The sequence below is a fragment of the Barbus barbus genome, assembly GCF_936440315.1.
Source record: "Barbus barbus genome assembly, chromosome: 41".
NCBI classification, from domain to species: domain Eukaryota; kingdom Metazoa; phylum Chordata; class Actinopteri; order Cypriniformes; family Cyprinidae; genus Barbus; species Barbus barbus.
Window position 1 is genome coordinate 4,406,927 of NC_136719.1, and position 25,517 is coordinate 4,432,443.

The following is a 25,517-nucleotide window of genomic DNA, read 5'->3' on the forward strand; positions in this document are numbered from 1 at the left end:
TTCGTACAAGTTTCGGAGAGTTTTTTTTTGATGATTCAGAACTGCAGATGATAAGTGAAACGGCTTCAAATGTCTCTGTTTTGTTCGTGATCAGCATGGATTTCACACGGGCCAGATGTGGGCCGGATCTGGGCCAACGCTATGTTGCTGTCTGGGGCCCGCCTCCAGGAACTCGGGTTTTTCTGGAGAGAATCGTAAAGCTGTATCTTTCTTTTACTAATATGATAAAACTAAAGACTTTTTGGAGATATGAAGGATGCAGTACTACTCTATAGGTACTCAAGATTAACATGAGATTGGGTGAAACTGTGTGTTAGGTCCCCTTTAAATAGGACAAGCAAGACTTAGATAAGTAATAAACTGTATTTCTAAATCAATAAATCTGCAAATATTGTCTTAAATAACATCTGATGCAGGGGCGTTGCTAGGGTTGGGAGAGATACGGGGCTTAGATAACCGCCCCGTGATTAATTAATTAATTAATTTGTTCATTTATACATTTATTTCATATTTCAAATACATTAACATATTTATTGACATATCAATTACTCATATAAAATTATAAGTAATCTTTATTTGTAATATGTCTTTATTGCACAATGCACATTTCTTAATATTATGCCTAAAATGTGTTTTACTATCATTATTAACAAGGATTGTATGATCTCTGTAATATAATATGTCTTTAAATGCAAGATATTTATCTGAAGTATAATTTGATTGTACACTTTAGCACAATTAAATATACTTCACTGTCACAGTTCATGGATCCGTGTGCTATTTCTGTGCATGTGTGTGTGTGTGTGGGTCCGCTCGTTGGCTTGTCAGCGTTGTCTATTACTGCGCGCCTGACGAGGTAATCAGAGCGGTCACAGGTGTCACAGCTCGTCTGCACTGTCTTTACCTGGCTAGCGTTTCTGGGTGTGTGTTGTCAGATCGTTGTTGCTCATGTCCTATCTTGCTCTCTGTCAGTTCTTCTAGCTCCCCGAGTATATTTTTCCCTGCTTGCTGTTTCTCAATTCCCTGGAGGGTGAGGACTGGTCCGAGTTTTTCTCTGCCTGTGCTGGAGACTCTGCACTGCCAGATTATTCTGCACTTCTACGGTGCCTGTGTTTTGGAGTTGTCTAATAAAGACTATATTTTCACTCGCAATTGGATCTTGAGTTTCTGTTCCGTGACAGAACGATCTGACCATTATGGATCCAGCGAGTGCATCAGATTTAAGAGACTTTTTTTCTCACTGTAACTCACGTATTGATCGGCAGGAGGAACAGATGGCAGCTTCTAATCGTGCAGTTCAAGCCCTGGTCTCTCAAGTCTCAGAGCTGACCACCCAGCTACAGCGTCTCCAGACTGAGTCTGTCCAGCAACTCACTGCATCAAATCCACCGGTGTCTTCTATCCCGGATCAGGCTGTTCGTTTCACCGAACCCTGCCTTCCGCCTCCAGCCTTTTACTCTCGTGAACCCCAGCAATGCCGCTCTTTCCTTGCCAAGTGTTCTCTATACATTTCTCTCCAACCATCGTCGTTTCCTACTGAGGAATCGAAGATAGCCTTTGTCATAATGCTGCTCTCTGGACGGGCGGCTCTCTGGGGAACTACAGTTGGGGAACAGAAGCTTCCCTGCTGCACTACGTTTCAGTCATTTTCGGAAGAGATCAAAAAGGTTTCTGATCGGGCGGTTTCAGGCAGAGAGGCGGCTCGAATTCTGGTGGAGTTACGGCAGGGAAATCAGAGCGTTACAGATTACACAGATTATTCTGCACCCTGGCGGCGGAGTGCCGTTGGAGTTTAGAAGCACAGTGGGATATGTTTTTACATGGACTGGCTGAATATATCAACGACGGGATTTACTCACTGGAGCTACCTACATCGCTGGATGGCTTAGTCAGTCTGGCTATTCTTGTGGATACCAGATTGCAGCAGAGAGATCAGCGAGCGCGCCGAGCTCCGGCAGCCAATCATCTGTACCATCCTCCCATCACCTCCTGTGACGCGGATGTCGTCTTCTCCGAATCGGAACCCATGCAGATGGGCAGATCCCGTCTTTCCCTGGAAGAAAAGCGTCAGCGGCAAAATGAGGGTCTCTGCCTGTATTGCAGAGCTGCTGGGCACATTGCAGCACAGTGTCCCGTAAAAGCCAGAACCCGTCAGTAGGTAAAGGGTTACTGACGGGTGGGGTCACATTGACTAAATCCTCTCTTGCTGCTACCCTCCTTTCTGTAAAGTTTCAGTGGTCCTCACCCACCTTTGACTGTCAGGCTTTAATTGACTCTGATGCTGAGGGTAATTTTGTAGACTCTGATCTCACTTATAGACTCAAACTTCCTGTGGTTGCTCTCTCCCAGCCTATTGCTGTCCATGCTCTCAATGGTCTATCTCTTCCTTCCATCACTCACACCATTGGTCCAGTAAGACTCATCACTTCTGGTAATCACATTGAGACCATTAAATTTTTTTTAACTGACACTCCCGTTACTCCAGTAGTCCTTGGGCATCCCTGGCTTGTGCTTCATAACCCTCACTTTAATTGGAGTCAGAATTCTATTCTCTCTTGGAGTGAGAGTTGCCATGCCTCTTGTTTGTTGTCTGCCTGTCCTTCTGTGTCTTGTCTGTGTTTCAGGATGAGCATATGGATCTGTCAAACGTGCCCAGCGAGTATCTCGACCTGAAGAGAGTGTTCAGTAAGTCTCGAGCTGCTTCTCTACCTCCGCATCGTCCCTATGACTGTGCAATAGATTTATTACCAGGTACGTCTCCGCCTAAGGGCAAACTTTATTCACTTTCTGCTCCGGAGAGGGAGGCCATGGAGAAATATATTTCTGATTCTCTAGCAGCCAAGATCAATAGCCCTTCTTCTCCAGTGGGGGCGGGGGGTTTTTTTGGTGAAAAAAGAAAGATGGGTCCCTTCGTCCCTGTATCGACTATCGAGGGCTGAACAACATCACGGTAAAGAATACATATCCTTTACCGTTGATGTCTTCTGCCTTTGAGCGTCTGCAGGGGGAGTTCTTTTTTTCACGAAATTGGACCTCCGCAACGCTTATCATTTGGTTCACATAAGGGAGGGGGATGAATGGAAGACTGCCTTTAATACCCCCAGGGGGCACTTTGAATATTGCGTTCTTCCTTTTGGGCTTTCCAACACTCCCGCGGTCTTCCAGGCACTCGTTAATGACGTGTTGAGAGATATGCTAGATCAGTTCATTTATGTCTACCTGGATGACATACTGACATTTTCTCACTCTCTCCAGGAACATGTTCAGCACGTCAGGCGGGTGCTTCAGAGGCTGTTAGAGAATGGTCTGTATGTCAATGCGCTTTCCATTCACAATCTGTTCCCTTTTTGGGTTACATCGTGTCGGTCGAGGGGATGCGCATGGATCCGGACAAGAGTCAGGCTGTGGTTGATTGGCCAACTCCAGATTCCCGCAAGGCCCTGCTGAGGTTTCTGGGCTTTGCCAATTTTTTACCCGCGTTTTATTCGCAATTTCAACCAGCTAGCTGCCCCTTGCCTACCTTAACCTCCACCAAGATTCCGTTCAGGTGGTCCAGCATTTGCCAAACTGAAAGGCTGCTTTGTTTCAGCTCCCATCCTTATCACCCCTGATCCCTCCCGGCAGTTTGTAGTGGAGGTTGACGAGTCAGAGGTGAGGGTTGGTGCCATCCTATCCCAGCGTTCTTCCTCGGCCGACAAGATGCATCCTTGCGCGTATTGTTCTCAACGTTTGTCTCCCGCTGAACGTAACTATGATATTGGTAATAGAGAGCTGCTGGCAGTCAAACTTGTCTTGGAGGAATGGCGTCATTGGTTAGAAGGTTCGGGGGTTCCTTTTATCGTCTGGACTGATCATAAGAATCTTGAGTACATCAAGTCCGCTAAAAGATTGAACTCTAGGCAGGCCAGGTGGGCTTTATTTTTCGGTCGTTTTGATTTTTCTATTTCTTATCGGCCGGGTTCCAAGAACATCAAACCCGATGCGTTATCCCGTCTGTTCTTCATTCTGAGCGCCCGTTTTTTTCTGAGCCCATTGTGCCACAGAAGTTTTTTGTTTCTGTAGTCACATGGGAAATCGAATACAAGGTCCGTATGGCCTCACAAGGGGTAACGCCTCCACCCGGATGCCCACCAGGTTTGTTCTGACTTCCAATCGACCCCCCTGCTGGACTCCTTCAGCCGCAGTTCCTTCGAGACCCTGGTCCCATATTTCGTCTCTGGTCTCCCGCCCTCAAGTGGGAACACGGTGGTTTTGATCATGGTGGACTGGTTCTCGAAGGCTACTCATTTTATTTCTCTACCTAAATTACCTTCTGCCAGAGAGATGGCGGTTGCTGTCATTGACCACATTTTTTTGTATTCATGGCCTCCCGGCGGACGTGGTCTCTGAAAGGGGGCCTCAGTTCGTCTCCAAATTTTGGAGAGAGTTTTGTCATTTGTTGGGGGCGACTGTTAGTCTTTCTTCTGGGTTTCATCCCCAGAGTAATGGTCAGACAGAGAGAGCCAACCAAGACAAGCCAACGTATGTTGCGATGTTTGGTCTCTCAGAATCCGTCCTCTTGGAGTCAGCAGCTCTCATGGGTTGAGTACGCACATAACTCATTACCAGTGTCTGCCACGGGCCTATCTCCTTTTGAGTGTAGTTTAGGGTACCACCCACCTATTTTTCCCAGTCTGGAATCTGAAATCGCGGTTCCCTCTGCTCACGCTTTTGTCCAGAGGTGTCGTTGCACCTGGAGCAGGGCCAGACAGACCCTCCTCCAGGTGGGGGCGCGCGCCAAGGCTGATCGCCACCGGTCAAGGCCTCCCATCTATATCGTCAGTCAAAAAGTGTGGCTTTCATCTAAGAACATTCCTCTCCGTACCATTTTTAATAAACTTGCCCCTAAATTCATTGCCCCGTTTACTGTTACCAAGATCATTAGTCCGGTGGCAGTCCGCCTTAAACTTCCTCCGGCATACAGGAGGATTCATCCCGTTTTTCATGTTTCCAAATTAAAGCCTGTTCTTCATGCTACTATTAATCCGCATACCCCGGTTCCCCCACCGCCGTGACTCGTAGATGGGGAACCTGTTTATTCGGTGAATCGTATTCTGGACTATAGGCGGAGGGGACGCGGATTCCAGTACTTGGTGGACTGGGAGGGTTACGGTCCGGATGAGAGGAGTTGGGTGCCTGCAAGGGACATATTGGATCATTCTCTTATCGATGATTACAATCGTCAGGTAAGTTCCTCTGGAAGCACCTGGAGGCACTCTTAGGGGAAGGGGTACTGTCACGGTTCATGGATCCGTGTGCTATTTCTGTGTGCGTGTGTGTGTGTGGGTCCGCTCGTTGGCTTGTCAGCGTTGTCTATTACTGCGCACCTGACGAGGTAATCAGAGTGGTCACAGGTGTAGCTCGTCTGCACTGCCTTTATCTGGTTAGCGTTTCTGGGTGTGTGTTGTCAGGTCATTGTTGCTCATGTCCTTTCTTGCTCTCTGTCAGTTCTTCCAGCTCCCCGAGTCTGTTTTTCCCTGCTTGCCGTTTCTCAATTCCCTGGAAGGTGAGGACCGGTCAGAGTTTTTCTCTGCCTGTGCTGGAGACTCTGCACTGCCGGATTATTCTGCACTTCTACGGTTGCTGTGTTTTGGAGTTGTCTAATAAAGACTATCTTTTCACTCGCAATTGGATCTTGAGTTTCTGTCCGTGACACTTCAGTATATCTTTAGTTGGACTTCAGCAGAGATAAAGTGCCTCAAGTACAAAATTAGTTGTTCCAATTTAGCAGACTTTTAATTTTACCAGTTTAGTATTCCAAAAGTACAATTGCAGGGTATTTTTATTTTGCACATAAATATAGGGGAGACTAATACCCTGCAATTGTAAAAACATATGTGCTCATTTGATACGATAGTGTTTTTGTACAATAAAAAGTTATGTGCTTAAACTATGATGGAAACACATTTTACATAAATCCCTTGGTGTGCAATAAAAACCTCACATGACTTTGCCTCAATAGAGGATGTGATTGGATAACTGGACTCATTGTAATCATGAAGAGTTGGTTGTAACATTTTTAATGAACTGTTACAACTATCCCCACCCCAAGCAGCCATAACATAGATAACTGTTTTAGCACAGAGGTCTTCAACCCTGTTCCTGGGGACCCACTTTCCTGGAAAGTTTTTCCAACCAGCTTCAGCACACCTGCCTGCAATTTTCAAGCAGTCTTGAGGAACTTGATTGGCCACTTCAGGTGTGTTTGATTAGGGTTGTAGCTAAACTCTTCAGGATAGTGGGTCCCCAGGAACAGGGTTGACGACCTCTGTTTTAGCATGTGGGGTTTAAGTTAGCATGAATGCAAAGTATCGAATTAAACTAGAGAAACAGCTATTTCAGGTTATGTAAATCAAAAGATTGTATGTACAACACAATGATTGCTAGGCAAAAAATAATCTTATTGAAAAATATTGGTTCCTTTCCTGAAAATGTTTTGGTCATAAAATCTACAAATTTGCTCACATTCACATGTCACTTGTCCTGTAACATTACAAATGTGACACAGCTCTTTTCTGACTTATCAAACTGTCCGTGTTACAACTAACCCCGTGTTACAACACATTTTCATAACTTTTTATTGTACAAAAACACTATCCGTATCAAATGAGCACATACGTTGTTTGTGCACATTTTTAGAATTTCTGCGCATCTTGACATTTCCATCCAGCATTCCAACTTCACATAAAAATAGGTAGATGGCAACATAGTTAGTGACTGAACTCTTGTGTGACAGGAACACAGTGCGCACACACACACACACACACTCACACAAACACACACAGAAATTGTTTTTTGTGCTAAATTGAAAAGGAATACAATATAAAGTTTTTATAATTTTAAATGGTTCACTTTATTCAGAACTGATTATGTTATTTGTGAAGTGAATGGTCTATCTTCAAAAAGATCAGGGGCTTTTGGCAAAACATCAGGGGCTCAAGCCCCCAAAGCACCCCCCCCCCCCCCCCCCCCCCCTCGCAACACCACTGGTCTGATGACGCAAATTGTAATTTGTGGCCCTTCGCATTTTATGTAGTTTAAATGCGGCCCGCTTGGCCTCAGAACTTCAATTGAAAAATGAGTTTCACGATCACATAGCCTATCGTTTTAAATTCCCAGAGACAATTATGGAATATAATGCTACATAAAAACAATTAGCATAAAACATACACATTTCTGTATCTGTTTATTAGGGCAAACCTACTATGGTAAGAATATGAAAATGACACAGTAGGTGTTAATAATTGTTTAAAAATGCAGATGCTCCAGAATAAATTAATCAAAAATAAATAGCTATTCTGATGACATCATCATCACTAACTATGCTTTCACCTGGCTTACCATTTCACCAGTGCCCCTATTCTATTCTATTCTATTCTATTCTATTCTATTCTATTCTATTCTATTCTATTCTATTCTATTCTAGTATATTGCACTATTTTCTATTCTGTTCTATTCCACTCTATTCCACTTTAGTCTATTTTGTTCTGTTCTTTTCTATTCTGTTCTGTTCTGTTCTATTCTTTTGCACTATTTTCTGATGTGATGCTACACTCTATTCTATGCCACTTTAGTCTATTCTGTTCTATTCTATTCTATTCTATTCTAATTTTCTGTTCTACTCCACTCTATTCCACTGTCCTGTGTTCTATTCCATTCCACTTTAGTCTATTTTTTTCTTTTCTATTCTATTCTATTCTATTCTATTCTATTCTATTCTATTCTATTCTATTCTAATTCTCTGTTCTACTCCACTCTATTATGGAGCTTATAATATGACAAAACAATTTGAATTTGAATTGTGTAAATTTGAATTATTGACAGGTGTCATTTAACAAAACTGAATATAATGTGGCATTTAACATAGTTCTGAATTAGATTTTTTTTCAACTTGAATAATGAACATTTGAAATTAAACAACTGAATTTTTTATGGCAGTTTTTTTTAATAGACATGTATTTTCAAACAGCAGATTTTTTGTTCTGAATTCTTTGAATGCAAATATCCAGTTTAAAAAAAATACAGCTTCAAGTTTTCAAGATGAAGAAGAAATTCGGAACATTAAATTCAATATTAAAAATTCAAAGCGCAGAAATTCAGATCGTACAGAAAGTAGGTCAGAGGTCATCCACAGGGAAGAGTAGATGATCTCCGAAAAGTCGAACGAAGCATTTACTGCGACCGGGAGGGGATATGTTCGGTTCACTTAAGGTCTCTGCACACTGAGTCCGAAATTTTCGCATGCGTTTTTTCGCATTCGCAATCTTAAAAATTCGTCACGCACAGAGACCTTGCACACTGAGTCCGATGCGTTTTAATTAATCCGTTGCGAAAAAAATCGCAAAACTATACAAAATGTCTTCAAGCAGTGAGGATGATTTTGTTGTCCTTTCTCTTTTTAAAAAAAGAAAAAGGAAATATTGGGTCCATCCAATCCTTAGATTGCGCAGAGAGGAAGGAGAGTTCCACCTCCTTATCAAAGAGCTGCGGGATTATCCCGAGAGATTCAAAGTTTATTTCAGGATGTCAGTGCCTCAGTTTGATACTTTGCTAGCGATACTGAATCCACATATTAAAAAGAAGACCACCAATTTCCGTGAACCAATTTATCCTGAACAGAGACTGTCTGAGGTATGGATACACCAACACACACACACATCGAACTGCTGCATCGGAAAGGTGCGCGCCAGGCATAAAAAAAATAGGCTACAGCAGTTTTTTATATTCTGTATCTTTGTATTCTGCAATTTGTTTGTCAAAGTGCTCTGTGCTGCAAGACGAAGTGTATTAATTTGTCTGACACTATTTTGGATTTTGGCTTTCGCTTGTACGGTGGCTCTGAATTGTCAAAACACCTTCTCAAAGCATCTCAAAATGCTTTATACGGATGCGAAAAACGCAAAAAATCGAACCCGATCCAAATTTTTTTTGATGGACGAAAATTTCGGAGGCAATGTGCAAACGTGATTGACAAAACGTGAGGTCGTATTTATTTTTCAACGTGCGAAAAATTCGGACTCAGTGTGCAATGGCCTTTAGGCTAGTTTTGTCCTGGCCACAACATATTAACTCGTGGGAGTGTGATAATATGTTGGGGCCACCATATATATATATATATATATATATATATATATATATATATATATATACAGTATGTGTGTATATGTATGTCTATGGAGGGAACAACCATAGATATACTAGATGCCTCATTAGCGACTGTTTTTCTATGGGCCGCTATACGTAAGCCGTCCGCTATATTGTAGCGGTATACTTAACATCATTCACCATAGTAACCACTGAATATTTGAAAGATGCAACAATCATACACAGAACGGCTCTGTGCGAACCTACAGTACGGTGAATGACGTCAAAAATACCGTTCCAAGATGGCAGCAGCATCTACGTGCCTTGAGCGGTCTTATAGAGCGTCTATCTATGTCTATGGGAACAACATCCATTTCTCGTGGCCACTCGTGGAGTTTAATGTGTATAATGTGGTCAGAAGTTATAGTGTTAATTTCTTTATGCTGTAACAAAATGATCGAAATGACAGACTCTATAATTTTCCTGTCAGATTTTCATTCTAAAGACAGCAATACTGTATTATTGCTTTGTCTTCTGGGTAAATTTCACCTTCATAAAGCCAGAACTATTCATTGTAAACCTAACTTTAGAATGTTTTCATCTGATGTAAAATCTATTTTTACTTCATTTAAGAATGTGTCCAAACCTTTGAATTCAAAGGCTTCTAAAACATTAAACATTCTTGAATCTGTTGTAAGGTATCTATAAAGGTTTTTTTTTTTGTGAGAGAGAGATTTTAAAGAATTTAAAATAAAATGATTTTTGCCGGCTTTAACCAGGCAGATTATTAATGACTAATAGAACATTTCACTGAGCTCATGTAGGTAGTGTTGAAAACATGAAGATAGTTTAAAATGTAATAGAATTCACATTGGATGATCCATCAAAAATGTTTTACAGAGATATAAAAAAAATCCAGAGCATGCGTGTACGAGTTGGATTGCCAGGTAAAAATACAATTACATGTAAAATGTCATCGTTAACTTTGAACGTGAAAACTACGCTATAAGCTAGTCCCATGAAATAAGAAATAGCAAATAACTCCTATAATAAATTTCCATTATGTTACGTTATGTAACTATGGCAATGTCTGCCCTGAGACCGCACAAAACACTTCCACTACGAGAGAAAACGGCATCCCAGATAGCAAAATTTGTCTGGCCCACATCCTTGCGTCACTTCTGGCCCAATTCTGGCTGGGTCCCCGGCCCAAAACTGGCCCACACACTAAAAACCGCCTCAAACTATTTCCTCTGGCCCAGATGCGGCCCACACCCTGTAAAATGACTCTTATTTATTGACGTGGCCCAGATCTGGCCCGCATACTGTAGAGTGACTTCTATTATTTTATGTGGCCCAGGTCTGGCCCAGACACTTTAAGCCAGATCCGGCTGAGACTCGGCTTGGTCCCCGGGCCAAATGTGGCCAAGAACCTGCTAAATGTAATTCAGCAGTGAAACACGAAAACAACCATTTAAAAACATTAAAAAGGCTTTTATTATAGAATTACCAAATACTTTAATATAAATATATATTAACAATGAACAAATGCACTACAGTATAAACATTAACACACTTTTTAAACCACAAAGTAACAAGTAAATTATATTTACTGGATATTATATATATATATAAGAAAACATTGTGTCATAATTCAGTTCAGTTCTTATCAAATGGCGTCAGTGCAGTCAAGTGAATAATATTGCTGAATATTAAGTGTCTTCAACTAAGCAAGACAAAAGGCGACAGTGACAAGGAACCCAAACAAGACCAGGCTCAGTCAGGAAACCAGTTCTCCTCTGACCAAACGAATGAACATGGTGTGATTATTCCAGGCTGCATCACAAGTCAGATTGTGGATTGATACCATTCAGAATATTTCATCCAACTTCTTCTGCTTGAAGAAACATCATGCCAGTAGGTGAAGCTGGTAAAAAGGGTCTGTGCAGAGGGCTTGACTGGTTCTCGTAGTCTTTGCTGAGGATCTGTGCTGGGACCATCAATGAGGTCTTCACAGGGATCGGTCATCTTGTTGACATGGTCTCCGCTGACAGTCAGGGATGTGTTGTGGTCATTCCCAGGAGCAGGTCCACCGTCTGGTCTGGATACCGGCTCGATCAGCTGATTACTGTAACCTAGGGATAAGGGTGAGACAGTAAATAAGCGACTAATATAAGCATTGATGTCATTATTCTTACAAATGAACAAGTACTTTAGATATTATGGGAAGTGCTGCTGCTTAAACTAATTGGTGCAGCATAAAACTACTTTAAGGTATTTGAATTATAGAAATGTGATAGTGTGTCATGTGTATGGAAGGTTAAAGAGATGGGACTTTTAAACTCACAGAGTGTGTCTGTCTCCTGAAGTCCACTCTTTTGATCTGCCACCTCTTCATAGCCACCTTGACCTCCATTTCAGCAGCATTAAAGGTTTTCCAAATTGCAGCCTTGAAATATATGTATAAATATATATTGTAAGGTAATGATTAAATCTTAAGCATTACAGTTTTTTACAGTCATTAGGACCAGACCCAGAATTCGCACCTGATTTGTTTGATGAATGTTCGTGCATAAGTTCATGCAGCAGCTCAGAATTTCTGTAAAAAAAAAAGTTTGCTGGGTGTCAATGAGTTTTGCTGTAAAAACATGTATCTCTCTAAATGAATAGTAGACTTTATTCAGTCCATAGAAAGTAAAAAAATATCTATACACATTTTCCAGCCGAGGTTGCAGTCATTGTACATTAACAATAATGTGAGACAAATATAATGTGCTTCTCGTGTAATGTGCGACCAACTTTTAACTTATTTTTCTGTATCTTGCAGCCAATGTTAATATTCTCTTATTATTGAACATTTATAAATTAACAGTGTGCCACCCTGGACTCCCCTCTGGCTCCGTCTCTGATCCTATCTTAACAAAATATTCCAGAATGCAATAATTATCCATTACATATTTTGACTGAAAAATGAATTAGTATTATAATTACAATAATACATGTAACTTTAATCGGTATAGATGCCAGACTGATGAGATGTGCTCCTCCCAATGTTTCTTCTTATCTACTTTAACATCTCAGGTTATGAGTTTTCCACTGTTGTCTTTGACTGGCTCGCTGTGGAATTTGTAAGGAAAGCTGCTTTGCAATGATTTGGCTATAAATACATTTTTAATTAAACTGAATAAGAGTTTTAGCAGCATTTCAATAAGTGCAAAAGTCGATAAGTTATTAGGTAATATGGAGAAAAGCAATGCCTGAGGATGTTCGTCTGTTAAACACAGTGAATCACATCATTTACAGCCGAGAATCCAATCCTGCTCCCGGAGGGCCAATGTCCTGCAGTTTAGCTCCAAATACACGCTGGAAGTTTCTAGTGATCCTGTTAACCTTGTTTGGCTCGTTCAGGTGTGTTTAATTGGGGTTATACCCATCACATCTCAAATTATATGTTTGTGTTGATTAACATTCTGTGGATTTTTGGAATGCAATTGCCTCCTTTTACTTGATGTGGCTATTTTCATAGCTAGAATGTTATGTATTCTAAATACACAATTATATAATATTTGCACACTATTTGCAAATTTTTTATAATATTTTCAGACTTAATTTTTCACAGTATTGGAATGATGAAATCAATTAAAAGTGCTGTTATATGCTTTGCTGCTGTTTAAACTGCAGCAGTTTCAGGTAGTGGATATAGTTCAGAAGAGTATCACTTTCTCAGAGGTGGTAAGTGGTAAGGTTCTCACAGAAAATATACATGAGTCACAGTGTCTGTATGTATTAACCAATACATACAGACAGTACAAGTTTTTAATAGTCACACTCATTACCTGAGGTGTGCACACAGATACTTACTGTAGTACCACAGAAAAGGTGCATGTTTTTTTTTTTTTTTTTTTTTTTCTGGTTTGAGGCAGTTAACTGACAAATATCTAAATATAAAACAATTAAACCCATCTGATCACAAAACACAGGCATATTTTTCATAAGGTTTTTTTTTCATCCTCTTTTGTCTCCAAGGTTATTCTGTGTCCACAACAATATTTGAAGGCCCTTTTCTACTTGTTTGTGATTTTATGGATAAGAATAACATTTTACTCTTTAATACCGAGGGGGTGAATTAAAATAAGCTGTACTTGTTGTAGCTTATTTTATTGCATGTCTTTGTTTTAAGTCATTGTATGTGAACTTGAGGCCCTCTTAAAAGTTATGTGGGCTTATGCTATAGTCATGGACACTTCTAACTGCAGAGTAACATTTTTCCCTTGATTCTTTTTATACTTAAAGGAATAGCCCCCCCCCCCCCCCCCCCTTTTTTTTTTTTACTTTAAACTATAAACAAAATACGAGTCAATCTTCTGTTCAGACAAGATGACTTTTACACTGAAGAAAGCAATATTATCGATAGAGGACTTGTGTATTAGCTAGAAACAACAGATTGCAGTTCAAAATGACTTAATGTTGGATTTTTTTCCAGACAGCAGCTTTTCACTTCACAAGACATTAACTGATGGCCTGAAGTGGTTTGGATTATTGTGGTGTTTTTATCAGCTGTTTGGACTCTCATTCTGACGGCACCCATTCACTGCAGAGCATCCACTGATGAACAAGTGATGCAAACCTGTTTCTATGAAGAATCAAACTCATCTACATCATTGAGGAGGAGTACATTTTACATTTTTATTAAACTTTATTAAACTTGGATTTTCACAAAATACTCTTCATGTAGTGGTTCACTTAAAATACCCTGAAAATTTAGCAACATACAATGACAAAATAAAGATAAAGCTACAATAAAAAAACACATTTTCACTCAGCCTATGTTGAACATTCCTACAGAAAAAAGGACAAACTTACAAAAAATTAAAATAAATTCTGAAATAGCAAGCTCACCACAATGGTGTTGACGATGATTGCCATGCCAGAGCATTGCTGTGTGTTAGGGTGTTTTCCTAGTTACTAGGAACATTTTAAAGTAAAAAAGGCCCATTTTCAGACCACTTTTTACATCCTAACACACTCTTGTGCTACACACCACAGCATGTGCCTTGAGACTCAGATAAATGCATCAGTAAATACAGGCCCAGGCTTGAAGTGAACGTCATTTGCATATAGGTAGTAGAGTTAAATGTTTCATCTGCACATTTTCACTTGGCAGAGAGCAGCCAGTTTGTCTTCTTTTAGCTGAAGGGAAAACTGAGGTGAAACCTCACTTGCTGTTCGCTGCGGAGTAGCCCAGGCTGCTGCCCTGAAGGGTTTGTGTTTTTTTTAGATGACTCATTGGATTCACAGGCACCATTTACACACAAACACACATGTCCACATAGATGCACAATAGTACACAAAAGGTGTGTAATGCTGTCTCGTTTTACATGTAATCCCAGTTAAGGTGATTGCCACAGGTGCTGATCTGACATTTCGAGAGCGCTTGCTAACAGGTGTGCAGCAGAATGACGAAGAGCACTTTATTCCTGTTTCTACTTGCGGTGAGTAACCTTTTTATTTTCAAAGAGTCAACTTTAATCATCACTGTTAATCATTTTATTAACAATGGTGACTAATCTTTAATCTAATCTAGGCTTATTCTGTATTGTATCCTCCGGTCTCTTTTTAATAAATTGCTGAAAATGGTCTACGTGGAGCTTCTAACATATAACACAACCACAATAAACCAGATTAATAATATGCGCATGATAAGAAGTGAAGCTAAAAGTACGAATGCAGACATGCGTGTACATGCAGAATCGAGTTAATTTAGCCACATTTAAGAGAAATACTGCAATTCTATGTATAAATGTCTTTAAAACATTAAATTAATACGAAGTTCAGGATGTACATCAGATCTGTGGGAAATATAATACTGGTGATCATGAAGGAAGTGTGTCGTGGTTTAGCATGCAGCAGATAGAGTGCACTAGCTACAAAGAGTCATGTGTTGAGGAGGAATATATTACAGTCAAACATGGAACAGGTTAATCAATGGTTTATGATTATGAAACACATTTGCTATTCTTATCAACTGACATTTCTGTAGTGACAGGCGTTTTTTTTAGTGATTTGTTTACCTGTGATGTTGCTTCCTTTTGTTTTCCATAGATATTTAGTGTGGTGTCAGTTTCACTTTGAGTGGTTATAATTTATGAATTAGCTCCCATCCTTTTTCTTTTAAAGACGTCTACACTCTTAAAAATAAAGGTTCTTGGAATTGTGATGATTGCATGAAAAACCTTTAACATGCGTGCAATCTTTCCATGCCACAAAAGATTCTTTAGAGTTGAAAAAGGTTCTTTCGATTATTAAAACAATTCAATTTTTAGAATTTTTTTTTTGTTATTATTATAGAACTAATCAGTGAAAGATTCTTTGTGGAACTAAAAATGGTTCTTAATGACACCCCTTTGAAAATCTCCTTATGGAATCTATCATTTTAAGAGTGTCGTTGTTCATCTTTAGCAGGTGGTAAAAACTAAGCTAAGGTTTAAGCACGGCATTTTTTTATAACGCCTTTGATGTTAGTAAGGATTTGGTATGATGGTGTTTATGGGTTGCTGCATTTCATGTTGACTGTGATTAGCATTCTTTAAACAAGCTGACCAACATGACAGTGTGTAATTAAAGACAACGGAAAGAATGTCAATCAAAGTGTTTTTTTTTGTTTGTTTTTTTTATTATAATTTTTTTGCATTTTAGCTCAAGTTCATGAGTTTAACAGGAAGGTGTTATCATATAATGCATCATCCTGTTTTTTGTCTATTCATCAGCTTGTTGATGTGGCCGCTTCCAGCAAAAATTATACCAGCAAACGGGAAAAGCGGGTAGGTAATCTAAAAGACCAAATCAGCATGTAATATCTCAGCTCAGCTCAGTCTTGACACAACATGTCTCAAAAATTTAAATCCCACTTATCATCAGACCACAATACAAGATTTAATATATATTTAATTTAGTGCTGTCAACTGATTAATCACGATTATTCGCATCAAAAAATAAGTTTTTGTTTACATAATATATGTATGTGTACTGTTTATTTATTATGTGTGTATAAAAACACACACATTCAGTATATATATTGAAAATATTTACATGTATATGCATTTGTATATTTTTACTATTGTATTTCATTTCTAATAGAAATACAGGCTGATGGTCGACCTGCTGGGCATTGCTGCCTGACGCACCTCCACCGGTGCCTTTGGTGCAGGTGTGCTCCTCTAAGCACCTCTCTGGGCATAAACGGATCATCAGCTGGGGACCACCAGTCATGGATGTTTCGCTCCTTTAACCCCAGTACATCTCCTGGTGGCGGAGCGATGGCAGGGATCACTCCCTGCCACCCCCTGCTGATGCCCTAGGTGTTATTTAGCCCCCACCCCCTATGCTTCCTTCTTAGCCACAGCCAAAATCTGCCCTTCTCTGCCTCCTCTGCCAGTTCTTTGATGGCTTTTCGACACCCTGCTCCTGTACATCCCATGTCGCGGAGCAGGTGAACCGTTGAGGACCCAACGAAGCCCCTGCATCCCACTTCAACGGGACACATGGTGGCTTTCCAGCCAGCCTCTCTGCAGTCATCCACCAGATCTGCATACTTTGCACGCTTCCGCTCGTTGGCAGCCTCCATTCCCTCCTCCCATGAGACAGTGAGCTCCACCAACAAGATGGTCTTGCATGGCTCTGACCACATGATCAGGTCTGGCCGGAGCGCAGTTTCTATGATCTCCCTGGGGAATTGAAGCTGCCTCCCCAGGTCGACCCTCATGTTCCACTCACAGCCAGATGAGAGGACTCTTGATGTTGTTCTCTGGTGAGGGCGGTTGACGTTTTCTCTGGCCCTTGCAAACAGGATGGGACGTCTCATTGGCACAGAAGGTCTACTATTAGCCTCCTGTCTACATGACTCTGCCACCTCTGCTAGCTTCCTCAACACCAGATCGTGTCGCCACCTATAGCGGCCTTGGGACAATGCTGTCTTGCAGCCCGACAGGATATGCTGGAGGCTAGCATTGCTGGTACTGCAAAGGGGGCAGAGTTCTTCAGTGCCGAACCACTGATGGAGGTTTCTGGGACAAGGTAAAGTGTCATAGGTGGATCTAATCAGGAAGCTGAGCCTGGCTTGGGGGATCTTCCACAGATCAGACCATGTCTGTGACACCTTCCCATGACATCCAGCCTCCCTGCCGGCTCTGAGACACCGCCTTGATGTTAAGGCGCTCCTGCTCGGTCCTTGTCACTTCTGCCACCACCATGGCTCTCCGCTCTTGCTTGGAGGCCTTTGACCAGAAGAGGGGGGTCTCGCTCCTTCCAAGGCCTGCTCGACCCTCCTGGACTCTGCCGACTATTTCACGATGTTTCAGCCTACTAATTGCCTTGTCAACCTCTTCCTGGGCTTTCCACTTCCTCCCAGTTTGTATGTTAGGGCCAGCTGCTCTCACCAGTTGGTCAGTGGATTCCCTAAGCTCCAGCACCATCCGAGCCTTCTCCTGCTTATATCCCAGGCCAATGGATCGCAGTGGCAGCTGTAACGTGTTCCTGCCGAAGAGGCCTACCTCTGATAGGCATCTCGGCAGACCCAGCCACTTCCTGATGAATGAATTTGCCAGCAATGGGATTTCTTCGCCGCCTGCGACAAAGATGGTATGGTCACTTCTAACCCCTTTCCTGAGGGACAGGCTGCGTGATTTGGCGGGTTTGATCTTCATCCTCGCCCACCCCATAAGCTCGTCAATCCTCTTCAACAGTCTTGTTGTACATGCTGCTGTCTGGAGAATGGTGATAATATCGTCCATATAGCCTCTCACTGGTGGTAGCCTTTGACCTGATGGTAGTTTCATACCTCCGACCATCGCCCTTGCCCCCATCAGGATAACCTCGAAGGCTGCCACAAACAGGATGGGAGAGATCGAGCATCCCATAGCAATGCCTACTTCCAGCTGTTGCCAGCCTGTCGTGAAGTCCTGATGGGTGCAGCACATCTTGAAGTCCTCAAAGTACTTGGCTACCAGGGCACGAATGCAGACAGGGACATAGAAGAAGTCCAAGGCATACTCGATGAGTTGGTGGGGGACAGACCCGTATGCGTTGGCAAGATCCAGCCACACCACATGCAGGTCACCTCTCTCTCTTTTTGCTCTCTGGATCTGCTCCCATATGACTGCAGAGTGTTCCACGCACCCTGGGAAGCCTGGCACGCCTGCCTTCTGGCAGCTAGTGTCGATGTACCCATTGCTTATGAGGTAGGTGGTCACCCTCTTGGCCAGAATGGAGAAGAAAATCTTGCCTTCAACATTCAGGAGTGCGATGCTCCTGAACTGGCTAATGATGGTAGAGTTTGTTTCCTTCGGGACGAACACTGTAACGGCTCGTCGCCACATTGACGGGATGACTTGGTTCTTCCAAGCCACTCTCAGGAGGTTCCACAAATGTCTCTGGACCCCTGGGCAGTACTTGTACAGCTTATAAGATATCCCGTTGGGGCCTGGAGCTGAGGCTGCTCTCGCTTTCCATACAACTTCTGCTACCTCACTGAGTTTGGGAAGGTCAGCGTTGAACAGGAAGGAGGGGGGTGCTGGACGAGGAACATAACCTGGTGATCCCAGCGGAGTTGACTTTGCTGGGTCACTGTACTGCTCCCTGATGAAACTCTCCAGCTGTAATTGTGTGATCTCCAGCTTCCCGTTTCTCTTATCCTCCAGTAGTTGTCTCGCATGCTTGAAGGGGTTTTTAAAGAAGTTGCTTCTCTCCTTCTCCTTGCGCCTTCTGCGTTTGCGGATGCGCTCTGCCCTCCGAAGGCTGGCTAAGTTCTTCTTCACCTCCTCCCACAGTGGCTTCAGGCCCTCCCTCTCCTCTTTACTTGCCTTCCTCCACTGCTTTCGAAGCTGGCGTCGCCACTTCACCAGTTGCTCGATCTTTCTCTCCCTCCTCCCCTTCTGCTTTGAGCACTTCTGCTTCTCAGCCACTACTCCAAACCTGCTTCTGCACTCCTCGTACAGGATGTCTCCAATGCAATTCAGCTTGGCTTCCACCTGGCCACGCAGTGAGCACTCTAGGATGAGGCTGAGGTCCTTATCGAGCTGCTGCCACACTACCGCCTCATTTGCTTTCGGCCATTTGATTAGCTTCCTCCGCCCAGGTTCTTTCCTCTCTATCCTCTGGCCTGGCTCCTGGTTGCTGGGGTTTGTTGATGTTGATTTCCTAAGGGTGTTTTCTCCTGTGCCACCCTCAGAGGAATACGTATCAACCAAGGACCCTCCTGTGTCCTCTACCTGCCTTCCCTCAGCAACGTTGGAACCCTCAGCACTGTGGTCGACCCAGCAGGTCGACCTTCAGCCTGTATTTCTATTAGAAATGAAATACAATAGTAAACATAAAACATACTTTTCTTAAATATATACAATTGTTATTACTTTAGATTATCCAAAATAGAGTTGATATATTAAGTTATAACTTAATATCAACTCTGTCCTGACAAATTAAAAAATAGTTTTAGTTCTGTAGCCTGTTTCAGAATCAGAGAGGTGTTCCGTTTGAATCAGAAGAAGTTTGTCTGTAGCTTTTCATTACTGATCACTCATTATATCTCTCTCTATCTCAAAGGATGCTGTTCTTATTCGTTCAAAGAGAAGATGGGTTCTGTCCACCATTGATCTGGAAGAGAACATGCCTGGACCGTATCCCGCTATAGTAACACAGGTAACTATACTCCTGTTCGTGTTCCTCATAAAATCTCTTCACGAGCACGGTTTTCTTTTCTGTGTTGCAGGGATGTTTGGGTTGATTGTATTTTTATAGACAGCTCACAGGCTTTCATACAATGTATACAAATAATGTATACAAATAAATCATCATAAATTATACTGTACCTGCACATGCTTCTCATGTATATTTTTGGTTTAATTGATGCTAGATGCACAATGAAAAAAAAGTGGACAACACCGTTAAGTTCCGCATCAAAGGAGACGGAGTGACAAAAGAGCCTATTGGTTTGTTTACCATTGATGAAAACAGCGGGACTGTGTATGTACACCGGCCCATCGACAGGGAAGAATACCCCGTTTTCCATGTAAGACTAAACAAGATTTGTTGAGTTTGTCATGACACTAATGCTAACAACAGGAAGGACTGATTCGGTTTATATCGATGTAGTTCACTGTGGCTTTTTGATTCTTTTGTAGGTGGACTTTGATGTACTGGACAGGCAGTCTGGAGAAACATTGGACAAAACGCTGTCATTTAATGTAGAAATAAAGGACAAGAATGACAATAGTCCTCAGTTCCCTCCGAGCTTTATACGTGCAACTGTTCCCGAGAACACACCTGAAGGTTACTGCATATATATGAAGATAAAGTGTGCAGTTTTTTTTTTCTGTTATAATGCTTTCTTTAATCATGGCTAAATATAGTAATATGGTAATTTGTATGGTGACTTACCTTGAAAAGTGTAAACCATAACGTTCTGTGGTGATTTCTAAACATTGCTCTGTTTGTTTAAGTATCCAGATCAGCTCAATACAATAATATAGGCTAAACAAATGGCATGAGTTTGGGGTGGGGCTAAACTCTTTTGCCAGCCAATGACAAATGGGGGAGGGGTCTGCATGCTCTGGGGAAAAAAAAAAAAAGTACAAACGCTGTCACTGGGCCAGGACCCTTTCAAAAGGTACACCTTTATACCTTATTTACTACTAAAGAGTGCACATTAGTACCTGAAAAATAAATAAATAAATAAATAAAATTTTATATATATATATATATATATATATATATATATATATATATTAGTGCTGTCAAGCGATTAATCGCATCCAAAATAAAATAAAAATTGTTTACATAATATAAGTGTGCACTGTATGATGTGTATATATAAAGACACACATACAGCATATATTTAGAAAATAATTACATATATTTGCATGTATATATGCATATTCATGTAAATTATATCATATATAAATATATTTAATATATAAACGTAAAAAAATGTTCTTATATATATATATTATATATATATATATATATATATATATATTCTTATATATTTCTATTTGGCGACACAGAAATTACACACTCTAATGCTGTTAGAAGTCTTATTGTTCTTGATCTTTTCAGATAAAATAATTCATTATTATATTTATACATACTAACACTTTTAAAAGTCAAAACTTACTCTTCAGTCCAAAAGGAGCAGGTATTGAAGCTAAACTTTTAAAAATAAAGGGCAAGCAGAGAGATTTTCTCTTTCTAATCATCCTTGTTCTAATAGGCACAGTCCAAGCAACATTACAAGCTCATGACATTGATGAGAAGGATACTCCTAATTCCCAGTTCACCATGAAGGTGGTGTCACAAGACCCTGCTTCACCAACATTTACCCTGAAGGACTTACCTGCCACTACAGTCAAACAGCTGGCCTTCACGGGGTGCTTTGATTATGATGTGAGTAACTAATGGTGAATGCACGTTTTCAGCATTTTTCAGTATTTCTCATCTCTTCTGTCTCCCGTATTTTAGAAAGTAAAACAATATAAAGTGCTAGTTGAAGCAAGGGATCACGGAACCCCTACAATGTCTTCAACTGCCACTATTATTCTGGATATCACTGATTCCAACACCCATCCCCCAGAATTCAGTTTGCCCACGGTGAGTCTGGCTAGTCGCACAATCCCAGTTTAATATGCACATAACTATAAGGAAGCCATGTGCAGATTGATATGTGAAAAAAATGTAAACACTGTGACGTGTTTGCTGTCTGACATAGCAACACTGCATCAGACAATGGTGTGAGTTTTGGGCTGACCAGTGACAGAAGTGTTTAGGAAACCTGTTTGTAAACAGTCAGTTGGGTGCTTGCTGAGGGACGGCAGCATAGCAACACACTAAAAACCAATCAGTACTCCTCAATGTCAAAGCAACACTTCAAGGAGTTTTGAATGGGAAAACACCACTAATATGTAACATTCCCATAAGGCTTGCAGAATAATAAAATGGAATGTTCTAACTGGAATGTTTCATAACTCTTCTTAATGGGAACTTTATAAAACAATGTTATTAGAACATTTTATTTATTGTTAGCTGGGTTTTTCTATTAATAAATACTATGATTGTTTTGGAAAAAAAAACTTGGCTTTTTAATAAACGGGATCTGATATGATATACTTTGATATAAATGAATATTTGTGTGTATAACAGTACAACGCTGAAGTAATGGAAATGGAATTAAAGGATATCCTAAGAATCGGCATCAAAGACAAGGACACACCGAACACGCCTGGTTCAAGAGCAGTGTTCTCCATCCTGAAAGGCAATGAAGAGGGAAATTATAAGATAGAGACAGACCCCAAAACCAATGAAGGTGTGCTGTCTGTTATCAAGGTAAATGCCACTGTTCCTTTTAAATATTTCATACACTTATTTCATACAAATATTTCATCTGTCATCATTTACTCGCACTGTCGATCCAAATTTGTTTTAGTTTCTTTCTTCTGATGAGCACAAAAGAATTCAATGGCTACCGTCAACTGTTTGTTGATGGTAGCCATTGCTTCTTTATAGGGTGAATTCAATAATAAGAAAAACAGATTTCACAGATTTACTTACATATGACAGTTACTTCTTTCAGTACACATGTTAGTTTTACATTGTGTTGGTGGGCTGAAAAACAGGACTGAATAAAAAAAAAAAGATAGACAGCATTTAATATGCTTGTATTTTCACAGGGGAAGAATTTTGAGAAAACTGAGATCAAAGAGCTGGAGATAGCAGTAGAGAACGAGGAGAAATTATCTCGGTGTGTTGATGGAAAGGCTGTAACAGGACCTACACCAAAGCCAAACACTGCCAAAGTGTCAGTGAAAGTCATTGATGTGAACGATCCCCCTGATCTTGGTTTTGTGCTCAGTGACCCATTTTTGTGTTGTTTTTTAGGTTTGTGTTTGGATTATTGTCCGGTTGGAAGATCCAAACATGGCCCATTATAAGATTTCTAACAGAGTCAGTCACTTGTTGATTTTTTTATCTGTTGGTATTTGATAGAATCCATGATGCCATGTGTCTAAACAAGATGTCCAGGACATCCAGCAGAAATATAGGCCCACAACATCAAAAATACAGCAGTATATTTCATTGTATACATGGGGTACTTTTTATCCATGTGTTCACCAAACCTATCTTAAGTGTTTATGCTGCTAAAAAGCAAATTTGTTAGTTTCATCTGACCATAGAAGCCAGTCCCATTTGAAGTTCCAGTCGTGTCTGACAACTGAATATGCTGGAGTTTGTTTTTGGATGAGCTAGCATAATTAGGGGCCACGCACCGAAGGTGTGTAGGCACCTATTGAAATCGTTAGCGTTCTTCTTCTTCCGTTTCTTCCGCCGGAAAATGAATGGCAGCCCATAGAACCAATTGCGGGAAAGTTGTACAATTTGGCACACTGATAGATGATACTGTCAAAAGTAATCACACCAAATTTGGAGTCTCTAAATCAAACTCTCTAGCGCCACCACTAGTCCAAAATTAAAATGTTGTTATGCTAATAACTTTTGAATCGTAAGCCACAAAATGAAATATATTTTTTCCTCTGAATCCTTGGCTCAAGCTGAGTCGAATCAAGTCCAAAATTCAAAAATCGCAGGGTTTAGTTTTTTCGCTATCTTCAATTGTTCGTAAAACCTACTTTGTCGAACTCGTCCTAGACGGTTCGTCCGATTCTCACCAAATTTGGCACAGATTATCTACAGACCATACTGGCAAAAATTTATGGAATTCAAGTTGATTAGTCCAAGCGTTCTCGAATACCACACTAATGAATTCGCCGAAAAGCACACAAAAATGGATCTGAGGCTATATCTCCGCAAGGGTTTTACATATTGAGACGAAAGCTGGTGTGTGTCATATCAAGCATAACCTGAGGCTACCTGCAGTGTTTCGGCACTGTGCCACCTAGTGGTCAGGAGATATGAAAAAAGCATATTTTTGCTTATAACGTATGAATGGTTTGGCCAAAAATCACAAAACTCATTGGTCTCATTCGATTTGGTGCATCATGCCGAGTCGAACCATATACAATTTTTCCATGTCAGCCATTTTGGGCGTCAGCCATGTTGAATTTTGTTGTAAAATGCTATATTTTACGAACGCATTAACGAAACTTGGTATGGGTAATCAGCACGATGCCCTGAAAGAGCCTGAGAAGTGTCGAGGCAGCGCCACCTAGTGTTAAACTAAAATTTTCACATGCTTATAACTTTGAGTGGGGTTGACTTATTTTCACAAGAGTTACATTTTTAGACTCCTAAATCCTTGCCGAGTCCAGCGATAACAAACTTGCCAAATTTTGGCTCATGGTTTGTGCTACGTTGCATTGTAGCGCTTAAAAAAACATTTGCCAATATCTTAGAAACGTTACTCTGATAGACACGAAACCACCATAGGAAGTTCGAAAGTCCTGGCTATATACTTATGCCCAATTGCCAAAATTTTGATATTAAGTGGCACAAAAATGCAAACAAAGTCAACAGTCAGTCATTTTTCATCTACTTACACACAAATATGTCTATAACTCCAAAACAAAATGAGATATGTTCACCAAATTTTACACACATGTATGGGCACTCTCTAAGGACACGTAAAAAAAAAAGGTGGGATTGTGCCTCTTGGAGGCGCTATAATTGAACAAAACATGAAATTGCCATTGACTACAATATAGTTTTATGATATAAAAATTCTATATTTTATGAATGCATTGCTGTACCATTACAAACTGTATATGTACCATGGAGACCATGACCTGAAAGTACTCAAAATGTTTTGAGACAGTGCCACCTTGTGATCAAAAGTTGAAATGAAATGTCAAATAAATGCTAATAGCTTTCTGTGAATTTTGCCTATTGTGATGAGACTGTTATTAATAGATTCCTTGGGTCATGCTTGAGAACAGGGATACCAACGTTGCCATAGTCAGCCAAACGTCCTCTCTGATCTTTTGATTTTCTTTACAAAAGTACTTTTTCGAACTCCTCCTAGACCGTTGGTCCGATTTTCACCAAAATCAAATCATATCATCTTCAGACCATGCTGACAGAAAGTTATGCATTTTGTGTTGATAGACAAAACAGTTTTCACATACCACAACAACGAATTTGAGGCATGATGCCAAAATGACACTTGAGGCTGTATCTCTGCAATGCTTTGGCTTATTGACACCAAACTTTGTGTGTGCCATTGTCACCTCACACAGAACACACCACATCAATTTGATGACGGTGCCACCTGTTGATCAAAAGTGAAAAGTCATTCAATCATATTACTAGTAGTTTTAAATGATTTTTCAGTTTCGTAAAATTTTATGTTGATTGGAAAGTCTTAATTATTGCCCTGAAAATGGGAATTTTGACTG

The 25,517-nt window shown here is 40.7% G+C and overlaps 1 protein-coding gene across 1 annotated transcript; it reads left to right on the forward strand.

The window, feature by feature from the left end:
• Nucleotides 1–14,285: 14,285 nt before the first annotated feature.
• Nucleotides 14,286–25,004, forward strand: LOC306860268 (cadherin-like protein 26). Its single transcript, XM_079401883.1, has 10 exons — nt 14,286–14,384; nt 14,514–14,615; nt 15,891–15,944; nt 19,720–19,815; nt 20,030–20,185; nt 20,298–20,445; nt 21,386–21,558; nt 21,634–21,762; nt 22,312–22,494; nt 22,839–25,004. The coding sequence occupies exons 2-10, from the start codon at nt 14,580–14,582 to the stop codon at nt 23,097–23,099; spliced, it is 1,236 nt and encodes a 411-aa protein (XP_079258009.1). The 5' UTR covers nt 14,286–14,384; nt 14,514–14,579; the 3' UTR covers nt 23,100–25,004.
• Nucleotides 25,005–25,517: the final 513 nt, after the last annotated feature.

Bases quoted from the DNA above. Each gene is read 5' to 3' on its own strand.
- LOC306860268 (XM_079401883.1), top strand. From the start codon at position 14,580: ATGACGAAGAGCACTTTATTCCTGTTTCTACTTGCG. The intron at 15,945-19,719 runs GTAGGTAATCTA...TCTATCTCAAAG, and splicing joins CCAGCAAACGGGAAAAGCGG to GATGCTGTTCTTATTCGTTC. The intron at 21,559-21,633 runs GTGAGTAACTAA...CCCGTATTTTAG, and splicing joins CGGGGTGCTTTGATTATGAT to AAAGTAAAACAATATAAAGT.